Source organism: Rhineura floridana, chromosome 6, assembly GCF_030035675.1.
Source record: "Rhineura floridana isolate rRhiFlo1 chromosome 6, rRhiFlo1.hap2, whole genome shotgun sequence".
NCBI classification, from domain to species: Eukaryota; Metazoa; Chordata; class Lepidosauria; order Squamata; family Rhineuridae; genus Rhineura; species Rhineura floridana.
Genome location: NC_084485.1, coordinates 54,010,063 through 54,027,270, shown reverse-complemented (window position 1 = coordinate 54,027,270; position 17,208 = coordinate 54,010,063). Strand labels below are relative to the sequence as shown.

Sequence of the window (17,208 nt, the reverse complement as noted above, 5' to 3'; positions counted from 1 at the left end):
CTGCCTTTTGAACCATTAGCATCTTCTACTCTGTGAACAATGTCGTATAAAGTGTTGTTCTTAGTAGCTATGACATCAGCAAATTGAATAGCAAAATTAGAAGCATTGTCAGTGGCAAAGCTTCTTTGTATATTTCTCAAGGTCAGAGTGATACTTCAAATTGATCCTGCTTTTATTCCAAATGTAAACACAGCATTTCACCACCGGCAGGAATTAATTTTGCCTAACTTTTGCCAATCACCATTACATGTTCTGGAACACACATGGCATTTTTTGCATGTGCAGAGAGCATTAAATATATATATTAATAGGATGAGGCCAATCAGACAAAGAGATTCTTTATTTGTCTCATTCCATCCAGCTAGTTTAGGAAAGAAGGCTTATTCGTGCATTTTGGCAAGATTGATTAAAGGGTGCATTGCTTTAGTGTATTGTTCTCTGCATTTGTCACCACCATCTGGTATTGTGGACCATTCAACAAGAGCAGCAGCTGCCACTGTAGCATACTTAACAAATGCACCTCTCCAAGAGGTCTGTCGGGCAGCCACTTGGGCAAACCCAAATATGTTTACCAAACACTATAAGTTAGATATTTATGCTTCTGTAGAGGCAGCCTTTGGGAGGCAAGTTCTTTAGCAGGTGTTACCAAATCATTAAAATGCAGGTACCCACCCCCACAAAAGATCAGCTTTGGAACATCCCACTTGGGGGTGTCCTGGTGCCCACTGGAGAAGGAGCCATTTTACTCACCAGAAAGGTGTTTCTCTGGGAGCACTAGGACACCGCCAAGGCCCACCTTGTGGCGTATTACAAAGAAAAAGAAGGCAAGAAACAGCAGGTGAATGTTGAAGCGTCAGGGGACTGGCCTTGTCGATTTAGAAATTTATGTTTTATGTTCAATAATATTTTGTGTTGTTACGTGTTAGTGTTTGTAAGTGTTATACTTTCAAGCTTGGCCAAATGGTGAACTAACTCTGTGGGAGGGGCTGAGATGAGCGTCCTTCAGAGTGTTACCTCTTTGCCTCAAGTAACAGGAGAGAAAGGCAATGCCCACTTGGTGTCTAGTGCCCCCAGAGAAACACCTTTCTGATTAGTAAAACGGTTCCTCTATTGAGATAAAAAAATTATACCCAGTATAACAAAAGCTGTAGTAACACCAAAGGAGAAGAGGAGGAAACACAGTAAAAACCACCAACTCAGAAAATACGTGATAGGAAAGGCACAAAACCAAGAAAAGTTAAATGTTCAAGACAGAACAAGAGGACCAAACTATTACCAACTGCAGGCAGGGTCAGACTGGTGAGAGAAATTACTCCTCCCCCTGGAGAGGAGGCAAAAAGCTTTAGTGGATACTGCCTGTTCCTTCCAGTAGGAGATGTCATCCCTATCAGGAATTTCATCCATCATCCTCAGGTAAATTGAGTATTAGATCTCAAGAACAGTTTGTAAGCTCTTTTATATTCTATTCCAGAGACAGCAAATCAAGTGGTGATGAACAGGAAGGAGTAAATATTAGACCTGGCCTGCCAGGATTTAAAACTAATTCCCTACTAACCGGAAAATGAATATTCCTATGTTAAGATTACTGGTCTGAGAGGAGATAGAGAAATGCATGACTTTATAAGTGTATTCTTAAATCTGCAATCTTACCCTTCTATATTGACATAATTCTTGATAGTGAAACTATTAGTTGAACAGAGATAGCTGTTTTGTTTTGTTTTTGTCTCATGGAACAAACAGAAGCTTTGATGGTGGGGTAAACATGTTCTCCCCACAGTGCATGAATCTAATCCAATTCAAGTGGGAGCTCCCTCATAGTTGCTTTTAACTCTTAAAAACAACTGTGAGAGATCTGATGACTGATCTCTGAGTATCTTATCTAGCTGTCTCGTGCAATCAAAAATTAGGTTAAAATAGAAAGCTCAGAGGTTTTTTTAAACTTGCACTATTTTCCTCCGTCTAGGAAAGCCTAGCAAGAGAAGCAAATAAAGGCGATGTTTCTAAAAAAGAAAAAAAACATAAGGTGACAAATTCTGTTCTTCAAAATTAATATACTTTGTTATATTGCTGTATTTGACTGTCATTTCATAAATTACCTGATTCATACATTGTGAAGTAGTAACATTTTCTAGCAATATTTGTTGTCAAGGTAGTTATATTCTCATTCTGAATCAGTGTTCTTATTCTTTCCGTAATTTAATTGTAGAAAACACAAACATCCTTTTTGGAAACTCCTACAGCCAGTAGCTTAGATTCTCTATCTGTTAATTCCAAAAAGAAAGTGTCCAAAAATTTTACCCCAGTCAATGTGAACAAGTTGGAATACACACCGAAGTCTCCTTGGACACCCACCAAGGTTTGTTGCTTACTATATTCATTTTCATTTTATCTGTTTCTTTTCTAAGATACTTGTTCAGAATTTGATTTGAGATTCTCCTCTCTTCACACTTTAATTTTGTATGAAAAAGTAGATTTTCTTTTTAAAAAAATAAAAATATTTCAGTGTGCTTACTCATTATTTAGTAAATGAGATCTGTGAATTAGAGATTTGGTTTACATTTTCTTTTCCAAACTAATGTGACAAAAAAAAGAATGAATATATCAGTCTCTCTGCTAGTTTTACAGCGGTACAGTAATCACTGTGGGAGTTCTGATGACGGATCTCTGAGTATCTTATCTAGCTGTTCCCTTGCATGAATGACAGAACCAAGTTATTTATGGCTTCTGTGCCAGTCTCATGTTTGGGATTGTATATGAGCAGACTACAGGACAAAACTTCTGAAAGCTTCTCACAGGATCAGGAAGCATTCCTTCTCCTTTCCTAAGACATTTTGTACATTATACTCCAGCCAAAGGGAAAGCAATCACTTTGCTGTTTAGTTCTCTGTTGACTACTACAAGAATCAGAACAGGAGTGAGTGGGGCAGTGTCTCTGCTGCTTACTGGATAAGTGGCAGTGATGCCACTGCCAGGAGAGTGATGGCATGGCACCACTCCACTGCACCAGCTGCTCCTGGATCAGCAGCAAACGAACCTTTGTTATCTTACATTACCTTTAATTTCCAGTTTTCTGATTATTTTATTGTAGCGTTCTATGTATTTATTATTTTTTGTAATTTGCAGTGAATGAGTGGGGCAATATCTCTTCATTTTGTTTTGGTTTGATAGCTCCTTTATCCTCAGCTAACCAGTAACTTGGCATGTCACTTTTAATTCTTGCAAGCTGTATAGATAAGAGGTTCCATCCTCTGACAGTCACATGTTTAAGTGTAGATTTTAATCTATAGGTCTGTGTTATCCACCAAGAGCCAGTGTAGCATAGTAGTTAGAGTGTTGGACTACAACCTGGGAGACCAGAGTTTGAATCCCTACACAACCATGAAGCTCACTGGGTGACCTTGGGCCAGTCACTGCCTCTCAGCCTCAGAGGAAGGCAATGGTAAACCACCTCTGAATACTGCTTACCATGAAAACCCTATTCATAGGGTCACCATAAGTTGGAATCAACTTGAAGGCAGTCCATTTCCATGTTATCCACCAGGGCTTCATTAAGTACTCTGCTGCTACAGAGGAAAACATTTTTTAGCATTAACTGGCCTTGATTCAGCAGTACTAGCAAAATACTCTGCTCCCATTGTTCAACACAGATAGTAGGGCTGCAGAATTATGCCATTAGTGACATGATGGACACCAGCCAAGAGGTGCCTGTAACACATATGCGCAGAAGTGGTTCATCTGCTGGGGTAGAACTGCAATGCTGACTTCCCAGAAGAAGTGTCACTGCCACTTAATGGGAGGGAGAGGGGTGAAATAACAGAGGTCAGCATAGTGTGGGTGCACCTGCAGCAGTGTACTTGCACTGGACTTCTACACCTCCCCATTCTCCTTCCTGGTAAACGGCAGTGACATCATTACAGAGAAGCTAGTATTGCAGCTCTGCTCCACCAGGTGCGTCTGCATATGCAGCACTAGCTAAGAAAAAAAATTCAATCCACCACAACCACAGAACTGTAACTATGCATTTATTTCATAACAAAAATGTCTTCTGGGATGTTTGTAAGAATGTTTGTAGGAACCACACCTTTATGGTCTACACATATCCCTTTAGGAGAAATATTTTCCTGTCTCGTCATTCTAAATGTTTTTCAACTTGATCAATCAAGGAAGATCCACAAATCCCCTTAGGTTTCTAGGTTTGTTTAAAAAAATGTGTTAAAGTTACAGTAGCAATGTGAGTTCTTAAAATTGTGTTTATTTCATAGACTTACACTGTAAAAACACCTCCAAAATATAAAATGCTAAGAGAAAGCACCAATCAACTTTCAGAAGAAGGAACAAAGAAAAAGAGAAAAGTTCTCTTAGAACTGGATACTCAATCAGATAACTCTGAGAACAATGACCTCCTGGTATTAATTTGCAAATAAGAAAGACATTACTTTTTATTTTTTGAAGTAGCTGAAAATGTATACTGAATATAATATCTATGTATTATTAACCTCTATTTTTAAATAGTTTCAACTATTGCAGTTATTCTTCATCTCATAATTTATATTTCTAGAACATGGTCAAAACTTTTGTCATAATTAACATTGTGGCCATGCTGAATCAGACTAGGGGCCCATCTAGTTCAGCATTCTTTTCTCCAACAGTGGAACACATGCCCTTGGGAATCACTCTAGTAGGGCATGGTGACGACATTCATCTCCCAAAAACCAAAGAATCTGGTGTAAACTGAAGGAATTAATTTAGATATAATTCCTCTGAATGTGTGATTTCAATTTAATTATATCTGTAGACTAGAACCATAGTCTAGGTCCTTGGACCTGGGAATAGGAGTCAGTCTATTTATCAAATAACAGTACACAAGATCGCACGCCATATAAATGGTTCCATGGGTTATCCCTCTGCACCAAAAATAAGTATTTTATCTCACCAGATCAGAAGATGCTACAGCCTTATCAGATGTCCTTGGAATCTATGAAGTGGCAACTAGGGTTATATGGGTCTGAACAAAAAAACTTTAAGATAGAAAAAACCAGAGTGGGGGGCATATTGTATGTTTGGTAAATTTCTTTGATGTCAAAAAACCTAGGATTTAAGGCAGCAATGGGGAACCTGTGGCAGTCCAGATGTTGTTGCTGGGCTCAAAACTGTCAGCATCCCTAACTATTGTCCATGCTAGCTGGGGGTGATGGGAGATGACATCCAACAGCATCTTTAGGGCTACAGGGTCCCCTTCCCTGATTTAGAGTTTCCCAGAGATAACTCTAATGATTATAGGAAATTCTTTCTTATTGAAATTTCATAGTAGAGTAATATAAGTAACAAATTTATTTTTGTTGGTGTGCAATGTCTATTCAGTCTTCTGCAGTTTCCTTTATATCATTATATTGAATATAATATTGTTTGTAGAATTGCATAATATTGTTATGTGCTCCCCGGTTTTCTGAGCAGTGAGATGTTCTAAAAGCAGTGCTATAGGCATTTCCTTTTTATGAAGGGGCCTGGAGATTCATGACATTCTTGTAATAATTGTTTGTTTACATATATACATACGGAGCCTATTGCAGCAAGCAGTCTTCTGAAAGCAGACAACATAGCCACTAATCCTGTATAAATTTCAACTTGTACAACCCTAACCTAAGGCTGTACCCCAGTTCTTAGTTATTCCCAGCTTTCAGCATTCTTCTCTTTATTTCCTGGACCTGGACCTACATGCATAGCAATAACATAAGGCATAAGAAGCTGTCTTATATCAAGTCAAACATAATCCATCTAGCACAGTACTTTCTATATGTGCATAGCATAATAATACACACAAATATCTGTAAACTACGTCCTCTAGCACTTTAAAAGTCATATTTTTCATTATTCTTAAGTTGGATGTATGTAATGAAATAGTTTTTCCCTGTTGTAATGAAAAATCGAAGTAAAGATGTAGATGTTACTATTTACTTTTTAAAATTACTTTCTTTTCAAGAGTATCGTGTCACAGGAAGAAATGTTTAAAAAACTGTATAAGGATTATCCACAAACTTCTCGCCTATGTGTTACGACACCAAAAAAGGTATCTTCATAATTTTACTGAAAGCCAAAATAAATATCACAAGGGCCATGCTAATAAAATTGAGATTTTCAATTTTGTGTATAGGTTCAAATACCACCACCTCTGAAAACTCCTGGATCTTCAGTAAAACTTGCAACTTTGAGAAAGATGCGTGAAGCTGGATGGACAGCAATCTCCAAAACGGATAGAAGGGAAAAAATGAAAGAAGCTGGAAAACTTTTTACATAAACTTGCTTGTATTATAGAAATTATGGTTTAACACATTACTATATTTGAATTCTGAACCTTTGTTATATTTTGTTCTGGTAACGTTTATTTTGAAAATTGTGTATCCCAAGTCTGTTGAAAAGGCAGGAAATATTGGAGTAATTTAAATATTATAAACTTCCCCAAGTTCTACCCCCTGCAAGTACAGCTGTATGTGTGGGAAAGAATCAGTGTAGGGCTCAGTAGAGCCCTCTTTCTTCCCATCCTCTCCCTTGCTGGATCTAGAGTAAAAGTAATTTTTGCACAGGGCCCTAGAGAGGAAAAGGTTAGCTAGGTGCATATATGGTAGACTTGCACAGGGCTGTAGTTGAAAGCAATGACATCTAGTTCACTGCAATCTATGCTGAGAACCAGCAGGGGTAAGAGAAGAAAATCCTCTCCTGCATGCTCATTTGCATATGTAAGTTAATATAAACAGATAAGAATAAGAAATGTAAGGTTGGTGAAAGAATGACTCAGAAAAGGTTTGTTATTTAATTTTGCACATATTACCAGTGAAATAAAATACCATTCATTGTTGTGAAGCAAATAATGGCTGAAAGCATTCTTTGTTTTTAAAATAAGCCTACTTCCTTAATTTTATTTTCTTATTTGTATTGAGCTGGATTATACTCTTCATAAGCACAGTTGTTCAGATATTTAAGCCACTTTAAAAGATCTCAACAATTATAAGCTCCCTAGTGGCAGCTGAAATGTTTCATAACTTGAGGAAAGGTCCATTTCTTTTTCACCAGGCAAAAATTTCAGTCTGAATTGTCCAGGTTGAGCACTAAATGGTAACTGATCAGTTTGAAGCTCATCATCTTCATACACTGTCATGCTGGAATTATAAATTCTAGGTGCATCATATAAGCCTCCTGATATTACAAGTGTGTCATCTGGGGTAGCATATCTGTCCACTGTGAACAATATGGAAAAATTATATTACTGAGCAAAGACAGTAAATCCAAACAAGCTCATGACTTAAATTCTTCCTTTTGCAATAATACAGTTTAAATGTATCATTCAGAGATATCCATAGAAAATTGCCAGTATCCAATTGGGATGTACAAAATGTCCAGTGAAGCCATTATCCCAGTAAAAGGCCTGACTGTCAAGCTAAATATGTTGCCTAAGATCCAAAGCACCACATGTGATATTCTGGTTCCCTTTTCTAGAGGTGCATCTCCTACACTGGCCAAAAAGCCCCCTAAAGATCAGTGTCCCTTCAGAGCAGCATCTCAAGAGGCTCAGAGGGCTTTGTTGTAAGTACAAAGAAGTGTTTTGTGCAGTATTCCTTCCCCACAACAAATTGTCACATTGTCTTATAAATGCATTTCCTGCCCCTGAAATTTTACTTCTATTTTGAAATTCCCTACAGTCTCTATATCCGACAGGTAATCTTACTACTAGGCTGAGACAGCAGCAACAGCAATCCTTAGAGCTGTTTCAAATTGTTACCATTTGCTGTGCCATTCCATGACCTGTTGGTAAGTGGCCAAGAACTGCAGCAGCCAGCTACCAAGAACAAAGATAAAAGGCTGAGTATTGGCCCCCACAAAAGGCATTCACTAGTCCTGTACATGATGCTGGTATTTGATTAAAAATATACTAACCTGTTTCAGAAGAGGCATCATAGAGTGGATGATGGGAAAACTGATCCCTTCTCTTTCTATATTTAGTGAAAATGTATACAATGAATCCGAGAATTGTCAGTGCAAGAACAATGGAAAAGCCAATTGTTAGGATGGCCTCTGAATTGTTCAAACGAGCTCCTTCCACTGCAATGAAACAATACAGAAAGCTTACTTTGTTTTTTAAAAGCTCTTTGTGCAAATGGGCCTCAGTGTTCAGACAGGCATTAAAACGGGTAGTGAATATTTCAGGTGGAGTTTTATTGCCAATGTTAAGATGTAGACCAGGCTTTTTTTTTTTTAAGCATGCATTTGATCTACTCTTGTGCATATTGTCTCTCACTACTTTTTTTGATACATATATATCAGATAGAGCTGAAGATGATTTGAACAAGGGATTCCTGTCCATAGTGTTTACATATAACACTTTTGCCTCTGGTAAAGTTTCAAAAACCTGCAAAACTTATTCTGACTAAAGGCAACAGTAGGAGAAGCAAAATATGTATGTACACTACCTCAGTCACTTAAAGACTATTATCTCCCCAGCCTACCTAGACATAGAAACAGTTGCCAACTTTTGTTTTTAAACAAATCTGGTACTTGGGCAAGGCAAGAGTTGGAGCCAGGGACGGGTCAAAGGTTGTAGCCTAAAGGATTTCTGTAGGTGTGGATAGAGATAAACTGCAAAGCTTTTTATTTGCTCCTATAGCAGATACTGACATACATCCTGTATACTGTGTGGGTTGAGATTGTGTGTTAAAGGTTCAATCTGCCTCTCTACTGTGGGTAAGCTTATGATAAGCTTGGATTCTGGAATTAAGCATACTGAAGATCCTATTTAGGCTACCAACTTCACACAAAAACAGTCCATGTTTTTCAGGAAGTGTGAGTCATCTTGTCTTCATTGAAAGGGCTGGTGCCAAATCCTCTGAATATCAGACAACTTTTGCAGAGAGACTGGGTTTCTCATATTTTCAAATTTAACACTGGGTTAACCGCAGAATTATACAGCCAGGGGAGTGGCTGTATACAATAGCCGGCAAGGATTTTTCACATTCCGCAATATTAAATGGAAAATATCCCCCCATGCCATTCTGAGGCTTCCCATAAGCTCATTTCAAAACAAAACCTTACCAAACTTATAGTTCTGAACTCAGAAACGCTTGCTTAACAACCCTGTCAATTTTCATGGCGATACACAAAACAGTCAGAGAATCGAGAGTTCAAAGTCTAAAAAGAGAAAAAAACTCAGAGCCCTTTTGGACTTTTTTCTGCGAGTTCTCATAATCTGTTGAAATTCATTAAAAATCAGCCATGTTCACAGAGTACCTGTAATCCTGATACTGACATTGCCCCATACTCTGACCTTCATCTACTGCAGTTTAAAAGTTAAAAAAATGCCTGGTTGATTTTTAATTAAGAAATTTTGGCTGGAAGCCTATTATAACGCGGGGCATGCTCAGTAAGGACCAACTGTCAGTGTTCTAAAAGCCTCACAGATGCTGGGCTTGGCTAATAAGAGGGCCACACCCACACCAGACTTGATTTCACTTGAGACAGCCATGGCTTCCCTCGAAGAATCCTGGGAAGTGTAGTTTGTGAAGGGTGCTGAGAGGAGACTCCTATTCCCCTGAGAGAATGGTTAACAGTCAGCCACTCTGATTAAAGGTCTGTGAGAGAAACAGGGCATCTCCTAGCAACTGTCAGCACCCTTCACTAACTACACTTCCCAAGATTCTTTTGAGAGAAGCCATGATTGGCTTTGAGCCATGGCTTTGAGAGAAGCCATGATAAATTGTTTTAAATGGTTTTTAAAAGATGTGTTTTTAAATTTGTATATTTGTTCTTAATGTTTTTAGTTATTGTAAACCGCCCAGAGAGCTTCGGCTATGGGGCGGTATATAAATACACTAAATAAATAGATAAATAAATAATGATTGTCCAAAGTGTAATAGAGGCCTGGTGTGGATGTGGCCAGGGACAGCTTTGTTTTAAATTTGGGTGGGAGGTAGGGTTGCCAGGTTCAGGGTCTGAGACTGATCCTGTATGTTTAGGAGAAGAGAAAGTCAGCCAAGTGCCGGTGTTCTTGCAACATTGTAATGGGAAAAACCACAAGGTAGAATTCTCCCTTCCCCCTGCCCAACTGTGAAAGATACAGAAGACGTCTTGGTTGGCAGGCCCAGCCTGGTCAGTTTTACCTATCCTAATCATGATTGCATAGGAGTATATCCGATTCAACTCAGTAATCATACAAATGATCAGACCTGCCTTTTCCGTCCTTCCCCTTTCCTCTCCCTTTCTCCTTGCTTCTTCCTTCTTCCTCCTTCCCTGCCCACTCCAGCCCTCCGTCCCTCCCCTCCAGTCAGTTTTACCTATCCTAAGCATGATTGCACGGGAGTAAATCCCACTGAACTCAATAAACATGCAAACAACCACATCTGTCCTTCTTCCCCCCTCCTGCCTGCTCCCATCCCAGTCCTTCCCTCTGCCTTTCCACCCCTCCCTCCTCCCCCTCCTCCCTTCCCCATCCCCTGTGGTCAGTTTCACCTATCCTAAGCATGATTGCCTGGTGTGTGTGTGTGTAAATCCCACTTAATAAGCATGCAAATGATCAATCCATTCTCAGCAAACTTGCACAGGATCCGATTTCTTACCTCCCGGATTAAAAAGCAGGGAAATTCACTAATAGGCAAAAAACCTTGCGGTTTAAGAATGTACCTATAGCCCACAGATATTTCTACCAAACTTTAAAAAGCAGGGAAATTGGGCAGCTATAGTGAATGCACCAGGGGAGCAGGAGACCTGAACTCCTCTCTGAGATATTGTACTGCCCTACAAAGTTGTCAAAATGCAAACACCATTTGGGTTGGTCTTTCACAGTCCAATCCACTTGCTGTGTAGCTTGGAAGAATTTGGTAACATGCCTATGAGCATATGGTGAGTGGTGGCAACACCTGTAATCAGCCCAAATAATAGAAAGAAGATATGTCCTGTGCTGATCTTGTTTTAGCCGGGAGGAAGCAACATTATTAAGACAGTTGATATAGTTCAGATGGTCACTTTAAATATGTCTGATTTACTTTGCAATTTTAGTGAAGTTTTCTATAGGAAATCATTTTCTTTTGCTTTTGTTTCTATGAATATGTGAAGTACAGCAACACTTTGCAAAATTTATACTAAAAAAACTCCAAACATAATTGTGGAATAATGGCACTGACTTCTGCAAAATAGTCTCCAGTGGACCTCAGAAGTCTCTCTATTTGCACAAGATAAAACAGTGGGAGGTGAAATATATTCTAGCAAAATTCTAGGTGTGCTCTATGTTTTTAATTGATTGTGAACACCTTGCCTTAAATAACGTGGTTTATATATATGCATCCTCTTTTTTCCAACAGCTAGAGTCATTGCTAAAGTAGCAGCATATTGGAATCAGTCTGATTTTACATTGAACTTCAGTTTCAGGTCCAACTGTTAATGCACCCAAAATAGAAATAGACCATAACCTCCAGTTTGAAACAAAAAAGGCTGTCTTCACCATCACATGACAATGACTAATAAAAAGGCTTTGAAATTAATAAAAATAAATTTGACACAGATTTCTAGGATGAATAAAGAGGGAAATAAAATTTTCTAGTTCAGATTCTCTGTAGAAACATTAGTAACACAGGAAAGAAGCAAAGTAAGAAGAACACCAACAAACTACAAAAATATAATTCTCCATCTTTGGAGATGGCAGGTGTTGCCACCACTCACCATATGCTCAGAGGCACATGTTACCAAATTCTTCCAAGCTACACAGCAAGTGGATTGGACTGTGAAAGACCAACCCAAATGGTGTTTGCATTTTGACAACTTTGTAGGGCAGTACAATATCTCAGAGAGGAGTTCAGGTCTCCTGCTCCCCTGGTGCATTCACTATAGCTGCCCAATTTCCCTGCTTTTTAAAGTTTGGTAGAAATATCTGTGGGCTATAGGTGCATTCTTAAACCGCAAGGTTTTTTGCCTATTAGTGAATTATTTCCAGCAGGGTTGTGTCAATTATATGCTTCCCTTACAGAGGACACAAAATGGCACAGGAAGCCAAACGTTGCTGAAAATAGTTCATTTTACACAACATTATTGACAATAAGGTCAATTGCACCCCAGTCCTACCCTTTTGCCTCATTCCCAAAGCACATTTACTCAGATGTTTGTCCAATCAGTGTTAGTGGAACTTACTTTCTAGATTAGTGCATTTTGGATTACAGCATTTGAGGGCATTCCCAACACTACTAAAATAGCTTGGTTATTGGTTAATATGCTTTCTTCATGTGCTATTCTCAATATTGAATAATAACTTTTCTCCACTCTTCTAACATGCATATAAAGGAAGGTAAATGCTATTCCAAGATATCCTTGTACTCTGATGGTATGACACAGCAATATCTTTTCCTAAGGGCAAACATGTTTTTGGAACCCAGTGGGGAAAAAGTAGGAGTGAAGGGATTTGGAGCAGATAAAAAGCAGACAGGGAAAGGATTCAAGCATCCTCTCCCCTGCCACTTCTCTGCTCTAACATGGCTTTTCACTTTAAACATACAACAGCAACAACAACCATATGTTTGCCTGTAACATAGTTTGCCCACTGTCAGACCTACCTGGAAACTGAACTGCTGAAACTGAAAGCAAGACCTTGCTGATTAGTGGTGCAGTTCTAGAGGGTTGCATGGTCGGTTTTAATATGATAGCTGGAGTTGTGACTTTGAAATCTTTAACAGTGGCTTGATATGTAGAATTACTGAAGAATGACTCAGTTGTAATTGTCATCTCAGTTTGGGTTTCAGCAGTGATATCTGATGGACTGCTACCTTCTGTATGAGGAGAATGGGTGCTTTGTGGAGGTGTAGGAAAGTTGGTAGTTTTCACTGTTGTGGCAAATGTATTCCAGCTGTTACTTGTATTATACAATATAGTGAAGTTGCCTGCTTTACTGGATATGGTCGGCCTTCCAGTCCTGGATGTGATAGCAGTTCTTGCTTCATGAGTGGTCACTTTGTTTGGCATGTCTTCATTCCTTAATGGCAAGTAGTCTGTAACCTGAAGTGGAACTGCCTGCACTATGATAGAGACTACAAGGCAAACATGGTATGTTCTTTTGTCCATTACAAGTTGTTTGTTTTCCCCTGTCAATGTGCATTACCTTTTTTACCTGTGGAAATATATTTTTAAAACAACAAAGTCATTAAAACTTCTTCAGCTTGGTATCTCTGTAGGAGCACTTAGAGGTGGAAAAGAACTGAAGGCCTTAAATTTATTTTCCTTCACCTGATTGGGGCTCTAGATGTCTGCCCAGAAGTCCTTCCCTGACATGCTCTGTTCTACAGCATGTAGAAAGTCTCATATACTATTTAGTAATGTTGTTACAAATTTGAGGTTCACAAATGATTACTATATATCAAACTACAATGTTTCAAACTACTATTCTGGCCAATTAGACCAAAAATTGGTCCATTTTGTATCCACCCCCTTCGGGTGGGTAGTGTTCTACTGAAGGCAACTCCAGTTTAATTGATGGTTAGTGATTAACAGTGCAATCCTCTGCATGTTTCTTCAAGAATCCAATTGATTTCAGTAGGACTTATTCCAGTACAGCAATGCAGCCTTAATGGCAGACTTAATTAACATACAACATTGCTTTTTAGCACACTGCCTATATGACATAGTGCTATGTAAAATCAAAGAAACTGGTATGTTACCTGATTCATGTTTTTATATATGTACATGTGTCTGCATATTTATTTATTATTTGGGGGTGTGCACCAGTCATAAGAGTGAGTGCATTGGAAAACAGTCCACCCATACACACACACACACACACACACCACACACACACACACTCTCTCTCTCTTCACTATTAGGATTTTTTTTAAAAGCTGCTTTCTATATTATTATTTATTGTTGTTATTGTTATTTCCCCCCTTTGACTAGCATGGTAGCCCATCTGGAGCACAATAATCCTGCCATATCATAGGCAAATTTGTCAAGCATTTTTTGTGCTGGGCACCTTTAACTTTTTTTTTTTAAGGGGAATATTTATAACTTTTTTATTTTTTCACAGAATTGGATGAAATTTGAAAGCATGGTAGATTAGAATCATAGAATCATAGAGTTGGAAGGGGCCTTGTAGGCCATTGAGTCCAACCCCCTGCTCATAGCAGAAAATCCACAGCTAGAGCATCTCCCGCAGATAGCTGTCCAGCCTCTGCTTGAAGACATCCAGCGAAGGGGATCCCACCACCTCCCTAGGCAGTCGGTTCCATTGCCGATTCTCCTGAGGGGATGGATCCTGCCAAATTTGAGAAAGACACATGCATGGCTTTACTACAAGGGCAGCCTTTAGAGCAGGGATGGAGAACTGAATCAAGCTGATGGACTCAATGTTTATCTTCCCCACCCCATGAGCCAAATTTGACAGGTGGTTGGTGCTGCCAGCTGTCGATCACCTGTCAGAATTATGTCAGGTGACCATTTTTGCCCACATGGCATGGAGAGAGCTCTTCACAGTGCTGTGCAAGCACTGAGAATCATCTGATTATCAGGGCTTCAAAGGTCTGCACAGGGCTCTCTCCAAGTACCAGCAATCAGTGATTTATGTGCCAGGCACCTTTAAAATTTATTTTGGAGGCAGGGGAAAAAACTTAAATTTTCTTCCCCAAAAGCACTGGAAATGGAGTGCCTAGGTTCCTCTGATTACAACTGCAAGCTTAATCACGCAACAGTGATTCCCATCTTACCATTTGCTCTACTTCATCCTTCACTCCCCTACCCACCTCCCACCCTGCTTTTTTCTTACAAGATAAGCTTAGAGATAATCAATTTCTATTTTAGAATACACTCGTCTGTAGGGGATTTATTGGCACCCAAAGCCATGAGGCATTTCAGGAAGTTCCCACTTCAACCTGGGGTGCCTTGTGCAGCTCCTGCTTCACTTTGGACAAGCCCAGAATCCCCCCAGTGTTCAGCCTATGATTTATGATTCATCCAAAGCACTGCACACCCCTAATATATACACACACTTTCTCGGGGGTGACATCTCAGCTTAGGGATGGGGTATTTATCTAGTTTTAGGGCAGAGAAAATGGCATTCATTAAACTGATTGCTTGTGATCTGAAGCCATGGATGCTCCTTCTCCCCTACCTAAACAATACCCCTTCAGTTTCTCTTGAAGTCATTGTCATAAATTTGAAACAGACCACACAATCTTTGTGTGAAACAGCAAACCATAGTTTAACTCAGAACAGGGTATAAAAAAGCATATTCAAGCATATCTGGAAATGCCCTATTTAAGATAGAATAGTTATGCTTAACCCATTTATGCTTCCAAAGAATATTTTTAACAATTGTGTTTCTGAATACAGGCACAGATAATGCAAATTCTATAGAGGTTTATGTATGTTTGTAATAATAGAAATCCAAATAAATCTCTTGAAACTCACCAAAGATGAAGAAGGTATTGATGGTCGTACTTACTGGTAGCTCTTCAGAGTGACAGATACTTTGCCTTGGCATGTTTCTGTTTGTTTAGTTACTTGGGATATGTTCAATGCAGGGTTGGGCAAAGCCCATGGAGATCTCTATAGTAACAGGAAACTATGAAAGAGTTCTAAGATTAGTCATGCAGAACAATTATTGGCTAGGTTGGGCTCGACTCATTTCAATATAGTTGGGAAACTCAAGAGGAAATAATGTTTGTGTATAAGATAGCATTTCAGTAAAACATTAATTGACAAGTGTTATCAATAAAATAGTATCTGCAACTTTTCAGACACAATTTTTCTAATGTTTATAAATACAGCTGGTATAGCACAGTGGGGAGGAGAGACTGGCTGGGAGTCCAGAGCCTGTGAGTTCAAATCCCTGCTCATGTCTCCTGGGTGTCAAGGGCCAGCTAAAGATCACCCCCCCCAGAGAGTGGCTCAGGGGTTACGTGCCCTGCCACCTGTGCAGCTGTGGGCAAGCTGCGTAGTCCCAAGGAGCCTAGTTGCCCCGCAGTTGGCAGTTGAGGACAAGGAAGGGGCTGGCTTGTGCAGCTATGGCAAACTGAGCAGGCCCTAGCCAGCTAGGGAAGAGAAGCAGAGAAAGAAAAAGAAATCACATTATACTTGCATCACAGTAACTTTAAAAAATAGAATAAATTTAGATACATGATCTGCACAGAAACAGTGCAAATAACTAGAGTAGGGGTGGCTAACCTTTTTCCCCCAGATGGCATTAGACTACAACTCCCATCAGCCCTTGCCAGCATGGCTAGTAGTCAGAAGTGATAGGAGTTGTAGTCTAACAATATCTGGAGGGGCTATGCATTAACCGTCCCTGAACAAGAAGAAGGCCAACCAAACCACAATGGCTATTGCCTGCAGATGTACCACATAGCATTGGTCGCATGGATTGCCAGTGCCCATTTGTTAAGCCATATAAAATGGATTTCTCAGCTTTCTATTCTTCCCCATTTGGAATTGTCATTTTAGATGTTCATTCCATGTCTTCTAATTATTCCTAGATTTTTGCCTTTTCCTTGGTCATCTTAACAATCATATCTACAAAATCTGTTTGGACAGAGATGCAACAGAAGGATCAAGTATACACACCACAAGCATTCACACCTCTATCATACCACTTTCAGTTCTCTGGAAAAAAAACCTCTTGTCTGTTTCCCAACCACTAAAGATAACAGTTCATGCATCTGACAAAGTGGCCTCTATTAGTCTATGAAACCATTATACATGTATTACTCATGTCATTCCCCCTGTCCGTCAACATAGCTCCCCCTCTGGAATTTCTCATCAGTAGTTTGTTTTGTGATATAGCAATAGTAGAAAGTCTGCAGTAACTCACCACAAATGTAATCTAGCTTACCAGAGGCCCTTGGGTTGCAGAGATAAAGAGACTAGACAAAAACCTTCTAGATGACCCTTCCCAGTTTTGCCATAGCCTTGTAATTCTGTTTGTAAACTACAATAGCAAAAACAGACTATTCATGAGGAAGTAGAAATGAAGTCTTGAAAATGAAACTTGTTTGACACACTCGGCTGTTTATGCATTGGCTGGATATCTTCCTTGGACTAGAAACTGTCAATCCTCTCAGTTATGGAGAAAAAAGAACAATCATACTTCTGGATCAGTAGTCACTGCCACAATTCCAGTGCCACACCATTACTATTTTCTAGTATCAGTCCCTCAGAAAATAGTGGATTTATGCATCTTCTACCAAGTTCTCGGAA

The 17,208-nt window shown here is 39.3% G+C and overlaps 1 protein-coding gene across 3 annotated transcripts; it reads right to left on the bottom strand.

Moving 5' to 3' along the window:
• Nucleotides 1-4,005: 4,005 nt before the first annotated feature.
• On the bottom strand, nt 4,006-17,208 carry LOC133387338 (uncharacterized). Of its 3 annotated transcripts, none has more exons than XM_061631909.1 (5): nt 16,823-17,208; nt 15,458-15,577; nt 12,585-13,135; nt 7,930-8,094; nt 4,006-7,233 (listed from the first exon to the last, which is right to left on the bottom strand). In XM_061631909.1, the coding sequence occupies exons 3-5, from the start codon at nt 13,087-13,089 to the stop codon at nt 7,001-7,003; spliced, it is 903 nt and encodes a 300-aa protein (XP_061487893.1). In that variant the 5' UTR covers nt 13,090-13,135; nt 15,458-15,577; nt 16,823-17,208; the 3' UTR covers nt 4,006-7,000. The 3 variants fall into 3 exon arrangements, with proteins under 3 accessions (XP_061487893.1, XP_061487891.1, XP_061487892.1); XM_061631907.1 differs by having other exon boundaries at nt 15,424-15,577; nt 16,823-17,207; XM_061631908.1 differs by having other exon boundaries at nt 15,424-15,577; nt 16,844-17,207.

Coding starts and splice junctions, on each gene's coding strand:
- LOC133387338 (XM_061631909.1), bottom strand. CDS start 13,089: ATGGACAAAAGAACATACCATGTTTGCCTTGTAGTCTCTATCATAGTG. Junction 8,095..12,584: donor TTCAGCAGTTCAGTTTCCAG/GTAGGTCTGACA, acceptor GTTTCATTGCAG/TGGAAGGAGCTCGTTTGAAC. Junction 7,234..7,929: donor TGATGCCTCTTCTGAAACAG/GTTAGTATATTT, acceptor TATTGTTCACAG/TGGACAGATATGCTACCCCA.